The following is a 7,452-nucleotide window of genomic DNA, read 5'->3' as shown; positions in this document are numbered from 1 at the left end:
AAAAACAACAAAAACCTATCTCTCATTCATTCTGGTCATTTGCAAGATGAATTCTAAAGTTAGGATGTTGTTGTTGCTGTTAAGTGCCATTGAGTTAGTTCTGAAATAGTGACCCTGTGTAGGGTTTCTCAGAGTCCTGGTGTGGCGCTGTGGGTTAATGTGCCAGACTGCAAAGCTGTGTGAACTACAAAGTTGGTGGTTCAAGCTCACCAACTGCTCCTTGGAAATCCTACACAGGGTCGCTATGGGTCGGAACTTGACAGCACTTAACAACAACAACAATAGGGTTTCCAAGAAGCAGCTGGTAAGCTTGAACCTCCAACCTTGTGGCTCAAACCAACTCTGCAGTCCAGTACATTAACCCATAGCACCACACCAGTTCTCCAAAGTTAGGATGTAAAAGAAAGGTATTTGCCTATAGCATGCCAGTAGCACCTTCTCATACATAGTTGATGAGAAACTAGCATGAAATCATACCAAAGAGGAAAATATACCAAGAAATAGGAACACAACCATGTCTGTGAATGCAAGAAAAAGTTATGGAAGAAAGGTGACCAAAGTCAATATCCTCAGGTAAAGACAGACGTGGTGGGATCCAACCACAAAGAGGAAAGTTCACTTTGTACTTGATGTACTTTATTTTCTAAAACATCTAAACAATGAGTATGGTTCATGAGTTATGTTACTTTTTATAAAATTAAATTTTAAATGAAAGGCATGCTAGGAAGTTTCAAGATTTAAGTTAACAGCAAAAAACAAAAAAACGGATTATATTAGATCCAGAGAGGGAGAGCGACTGTGTGCTGAAGACCTGTGGGGTACGGAGGAAGGATTGCATGGAGGGGATTGTAACCATGGCAATGAGATGACATACAATAGAATGAATGTAAAACTAATGTTCTCCCATGTAAACTATCATATAATTAACAATAAAACATTAATATATACCTCGGAAACCCTGTACAGGGTCGCTATGGGTCGGAACCGACTCAACGGCACGTAACAACAACAACAACAATATATATATATATTAGTCTTTTCTCCATTTTTTCAAACAGATTGAAAATTTGAGGGCAACTTTTTGTCCCTCAAAGTGCCTATGTCAGTATTATGTACTAAACCAGTATGCTAATAGACTGAGTTAATTGAATTGAATAAAATCAGAAAATAAATGGAAACAAGTAACTTTGGTTTTTACAAATATTGTGTGACATGCATTTACAAGAAAATATTGGAGCTGGATTTATATTTAGGATTGCCTGTTTTGACTACATTAAAATAGTTTCACTCAAGGGTTAAAAAAAAACAAAAAAAAACAGATTATAGATTCAAAAAGGGACATAATGCAATAAGGCATATCAGAAGCCTTCTTCTTTCATACTGTATTTAAACATGCTGAACATTTTATGAACATTATAATCTTCAAAATTTCATACCAGAGTACTTATCACGTGCCTTGAAAACATTATGCTATCTCCTTAATTTGCACACATTTTTGCTATTATTCACCATTGTTATCTAACAAAGCTTTAGAATTCAAAAGGTTTATTTTTTAAATCTTGAAGTATGGGCAAGAATTCTAAACTAAAAGGGAGTGCTGTGACTCTAAGATAAGCATTGAATTGCTAACTACAAGGTCAGTAGTTCAAATCCACCAGGTGTTTCCTAGGAAAAAGATGAGACTTTCTGCTCTTACAAAGGTTTACAGGCTTAGAAACTATTCAGGCTCACAGTGAGTTGGAAGCACCTAGATGGCACTTAGCAACAACAGGGTTTTGTTTTCTATAAATTATCATACTTTTGAGAAACATATTGTTAAGGGTTAAGTTAGGTGCTGAGGAGACAGACCCCAGTCATCATAATGTTTACGGGGTGTTGACGTTGTGTCCAAATATAAGCACACCCCAGGGATATTGTAGATTCAGTTCCAGATTACTGCAATAAAGTGAGTTGCATATGTTTTTTGGTTTCCAAGTAGATACAAAGTTTTGTGTACACTTGTTGTTAAGTGCCGTCAAGTCAGTTCCGACCCATAGCGACCCTGTACAGGGTTTCCGAGGGTGTAAATCTTTACGGGAGTAGAAAGCCTCATCTTTCTCCGTGGAGCGGCTGGTAGTTTCGAACCACTGACCTTAAGGTTCACAGCCCGATTCGTAACCACTACGCTACCAGAGCTCCTCTTTTGTGTACACTAGACAGCACTTAAAAATAACAACATACTATAAGTCTATTAGGTGTACAATAACACCATGATAAATTTTAATACTGCAGAGAATTATCAAAATGCCAATAGATTTCTTAGACACAGGGTTACCACAAACCTTCAATTTATAAAAGACGCAGTATCTGTGAGACACAATATAGCAAAGTACAGTAAAGTGAGACATGCCTACGTAGTCCTGAGAGGTGAAATGAGATGTCTTTTTTAAACTGTTTTGTCTCAGGTTTCTCAAGTGAACTTTTAGGTAACCTAGAGTTCTAATATCTAAGTGCTGAATACAATAGACAGCTACAGCACTGAGTTTGGAGTACAGCAACTAAAATAAATGTATTAATTAAATACAGGTAATTTTATTATTAGCTAGAGTATTTCTTTCCCCAAGCATGCCTGCGTTTTTACATTGTTGTTTAGTGCCAACAAGTTGGTTCCAACTCATGGCAACCCTGTATAAGGTTTCTGAGGAGTAGCTGGTGGAGCTGAACTGCCAACCTTGTGGTTAGTAGTCCAGCGCTTATCCTACAGCACCACACCAGACTCTTGATATCCAAGTACTGCATATAACATAAAACAATAATACTACACTGACTTTGCAGTGCGCCAACATAAACATAAAGGTAATTACTTCCTTTCCTAAGTATGCCTGGGTTCGAAGGTACATATAAGAATAATAGGTAAGAATAAAAGCAGTTAGCAGCTCAATGCCTGGCCCCCAGTGCCACCACAGCCTTTTTCTCTTTAAAATTTCTGTTTTTTAAAAATCTGTATTAACCACTTCACCTGGTCAGTTCTTGTAATTTTATTTTAACAATTATGTTACAAGACTTGATGCAGGTAAATATTTAAACAGCCAAGTATGTTGTTGTTCAGTGTCGTCAAGTCTGTTTAGACTCACATTAACTCTGTATAGGGTTTCCGAGGAATGACTAGTGAGCTTGAACTGCCGACCTTGCAGTTCAAACTTACTTTACTGTCCAGCACATTAATCCACAGTGCCACACCAGGACTCCCTCAGTCCAGAATAGAAACTACTCTAAGCTAGTTTTATTTGGAATAAAGTGTACATAAGTTGAATATCTTTAGTGACTATGGTCTTTTAAAAGCATTTCCCAGTGACTTTTTTTAAGCGCAAACTACTCTTTCATAAATAAAGGTCACTAGATTGGAACCTTATGTGCTAAGAAATCACACCATACATTTGCTAGTATTGAAAATCTTGCACAGCTGATCATGATCACACTTGGGCCCTAATTTTCTAGCAATCCTTAAAATACTAGAAATAAGAGGAAGGGATCAAACAAGTCAGTGAAATTCAGATAATAACCTCTAAAACTATATTCCCCACAACTATATTTGGCCATGAGTCCTGATGTGGTGACGCAGGATAAGCACTCAACTTCAAGTTCAGTTTGAAACACAAGGTCAGCTGTTCAAATTCACCAGCTGCTCCTCAGAAACCCTATACAGGGTTGCTATGAGTCAGAACTGACTCCATGGCACCTAACAACAATGTATTTGGCCAACAGTTTAAATATTTTCCTGCATCAAGTTTTGTAACATACTTGTTAAAATAGTTACAAGAACTGATCAGGTGAGGTGGTTAATACACAGATTACAAGAAAATGAAATTTGTAAGGAGAAAAGAAAGAGACTGTGGTGGTGCTGAGGGACAGGCATTTAAAAACCAGCAGCCACTCCAGTGTGAAACAGATGAGGCTATCTGTGCCTGAAAAGTTGTACAATCCGGGAAATCCTCCATAGGGTCACTATGAGTTGGAATCAACTTCATGGCGATGGGTTTTGGGTTTTCTGTTCTGTTTTTTGGTGGGTGCATAAAGTATGAAGTAGAAAGCACTTTCTTTTTTTAGAAAATGTAAAGTGGCTACTATGATTATTCTCATCTTTTACCTTTTCTGCTATTATAGACGCCGTTTCTGAGCATTCTAGTGTGCAGACCACTCCAAGACACAAACTATGATTTTACTCTTAATCAAGTTGACTCACTTTCTGGGTAGCAAGAAAAAGGTAAAACTGGGCTACCTCCATCAGAATCCAGTGGATATTTACTGTTACCTGTAATGAACCACCTCACAATGTTGGCACTTAAAGGGAATGGACTTGGTGACCTGCAATCTGGGTCAACTCCATTTCTACTTAGCTAAATTGCTTAGGACGAATCACTTAATCATATTGATCCTCAACTTCTTCAACTGAAAAGCTCCAGTCATCCTTGACAGAAATATCAGGATGAACCATGATAATCATAGCACATGCACTTAAGAAATATTCAACCCATGTTAATCTTTTCCTAGGGGATGGATCAGGGGTCAGTAAAAGTGAAGTCAGGGTTTCTTGGCAAAGCAAGGTAGTTAAGATTTGCTTTGGTGCTTAAAAGAAATCTTTTTATGAGAAAATGTCTTCTGGCATAACCTCAAGCAAGTTTCTCTCCCTTTTCAGAACCCACACAGCAAAGTCTTCGGCATTTCTCATGCTTTGTATTGTCAGTTGCATTTTTATTGTATAAAATCTTGTCATTTTACCCACATTAACACTGCTCCAAGAGACAGTTTTTTTTAAAAAAATAATACGCATTGTCTAGTCCAGGGCCTCCCTCACTCCAAGTAACAAACATTTGTTGATTGATTCAACACAAAGAGGGGTGCGCTATATTCAGAGTTCCCTGACAGTTTTAAAAGGAAAAGGCCTCTTTCGCCAAACGATACTGGGGAGGTGTCTTTCCAAAGCCACACGTTTTCTTTTTGTCATCTCGCACACCGAGATTTCTCTACCAATTCCGGGAGACGGATCTGTCATATTTATGTTTATGGTGTTAACGTACGTTAAACAAACACGAAGTACAACTGAGGTCAAGGGAAGCGAAAGCGGCGCAGCAACCACACCTACTTTGGCTGCTGCGGCGCCCGGAGCCCGCAGAAGGCGAGTCAGCGGGGCTGCCAGCTCTCTGAGCGCCGCCCTTTCCTGGGAAGGCTCTCAGCTGGGGACCCAGGCAGAGACTGAGCGGTCAGGGTGGGGAATGGTGGGCCGCTCTTAGCCCTCCGCCAGAGCACGTGGGAGACTGAAGGGGGTGAGTGCCCGGCCCGAAAGGGGAGGGGAGATCCGAAGGGCAGGAGTCCGCGGCCTGCGGAGATAAGTAATCCGGCTCTGGGACCGCGGCCGCCCACGGCACCCCACCACCCGTACCCCGCCTCCCAGCTCCTAAGACCCAGCGAGAGGCGGAGCTCCGCGGGGGCCGGGCCGGCCCTTCCCAGACGAGTCCCTTAAGCCCCACCAGCGTCCCCTGCTCCCCGCCGCCACTCACGGTGCTTGCCTCCGCCGCCACCGCCGCCGCTCGGGTAGCTCAGCAATAAGAAGGGCAGCGGGGAACCCGGTGACGGCGGGGTCCTCCAGGCGCGTTGCGGCGGCGGGCGAGCTGCGAAGCCGGCGCCTCCATCGCCCGGGTAGAGAAGAAAAAAGGGGGCGGCTACCGGCGAGTCGGGTTCCGACTGAACGGCCGGGGAGGCCAGCTGCAGTCCTGTCTCGCCCTCTGGGTCCGCGTCCCTGGCAGAAGCGCTTCGCGGCTCCTCCGGCTGCCGCTCCCCGCCCCTCGCCGGCTCCTCGCTGTAACTTTCCGCGCCGGCGCTGGGCGGCGATGGGGTCTCAGCCATGCTCGGTCCCTGTTTCGCCGCCGCCGCCACTGATTCACGTCCGCGCCTGGGCGAAGAGCAAAGGTCACAGCGAGGAGCCACCGCTTCGTCCTGTCTGCGCCGCCGTCACCTTTCTTCTGGGCCGCGTGCCGGCTTCTGAGCTCCGTTGCTCAGTTCCCAGCCCGCCCCGCCGGGGTCCGAGCCAGCTGGAAGGCCGGCCCCGCCCGACGGCGGGGCCTCCCAACCAGCAGTCTCCTCGAGATTACACCTCCCGCCCCGGCCCCCCGCCTGCGAATCGGCTCCCCTAGGGGGCAGCGTTCTGTACTTCCCTCTTCCCCACCCTCCGTTTTCCTCCCGAAGCGGAGCTCCCTCCTGACCCTGGGGAGGAAGGGTGTCCTATACCGCCTCCTTACCAGCATACCCCACACGGACCTCTTACTGTATTTTCCCCAAGGTGTTTGAAAGGTGGGAGACCTGAAGAATACCTAAAGGTGTTTTTCTGTACAGTCGCCTAACTTCTTCGGTAGCTTGAAAGCACAAAGATCTGAGATGAAGAGGAGGCGACAGCTAATTTTAAAAAGGAACCCCCTTCCCCTACTCCCCCCCTCCCACCTCTGGGTATTAAACGGTACAATTTGCCTTTCATACTGGAACTTCAACCTTTGATTTCACGAGCTTTTTATGTGGGAAACCAGAGGTGTTGTCTTTTTTGCGCCACCTCTTTTGTTCCCTGTTAGATGCACTGTATAGAAATTGGGACTTCAAAAAGTTCGTGGAAAAATGGAATGGAAAGATTGTAGAATTTTTCCACGAACTTTTTAAAGCTCTCTTCTTGCTATCTACTTCAATTCCCTGGTTTTCTAGTGCTCCGGATGTGCATGTGTGCATTTTAAGCCAGTTTAGAATATATCGGAAAAGGTGTCTATTCAGGTTAGCAGTTTTCGCTTTCAATGTTTGTACTGGGTTAGTAAGTGGCCACCATTGTTTTATTTTGAATATTTGAATTAATGATTATGGATCCTTAACTAAACATTCTTTTGTAAAACCATTTCCAGTTACTATAGATACTGTTTACTCTGAATATTCTTTATTCTATGAACGTGCCCCCGTACTTCTAGCCTTGTGTTCAGTTTGCAAAATACTGGCATATAGTCCACAGACTCAATTAAAAATCATTTTGTGCGATAACACCTTGCACACTTGCTTTTAGCTCTTTTTTTTTTTTTTTTTGCATCTGTAGAGGAATTTATACTAATCAGAAAGGAGAATAAAACGTTTTTGTTGTCTCTTTTCTCTGTAAAGCACTTCTGAAATCACCACCAGAAATTACCATGAGACTCCTACTTCCACCAAATCTTTGAAAGAATTGTTGAAAATGGAAGACATTTACAAGACAATAACTTTATAAGCAGTCTTGGAGGATTTATTAAATAGCTTTTCAGTTTCTGACGTTTTCCTGATTTGTTGATTCCTAGCCCTTGGATTCCTACTCATAACGACCTTATATAGGGTTTCGACAGTGGTTGGTGGGTTTGAACTACTGACTTCGTGGTTAGTAGTCCATTGCTTATCCTACAGTACCATACCAGG

General features: G+C 43.1%; 1 protein-coding gene across 1 annotated transcript in view; it reads right to left on the bottom strand.

Annotated features, from left to right (window-relative positions):
* Window positions 1-5,883, bottom strand: part of RUFY3 (RUN and FYVE domain containing 3) — a 146,731-nt gene extending 140,848 nt beyond the window's left edge. Inside the window, exon 1 of the mRNA XM_006873794.1 lies at window positions 5,538-5,883. Within this exon, the coding sequence (XP_006873856.1) occupies window positions 5,538-5,883 (346 nt within the window). The remainder of the gene's footprint in view (window positions 1-5,537) is intronic.
* Window positions 5,884-7,452: the final 1,569 nt, after the last annotated feature.

This window comes from Chrysochloris asiatica, unplaced genomic scaffold (genome assembly GCF_000296735.1).
Source record: "Chrysochloris asiatica unplaced genomic scaffold, ChrAsi1.0 scaffold00254, whole genome shotgun sequence".
In the NCBI taxonomy this organism is placed as follows: Eukaryota; Metazoa; Chordata; class Mammalia; order Afrosoricida; family Chrysochloridae; genus Chrysochloris; species Chrysochloris asiatica.
The sequence above is the reverse complement of the archived record's forward strand: the minus strand, read 5'-3'. Positions and strand labels throughout refer to the sequence as shown.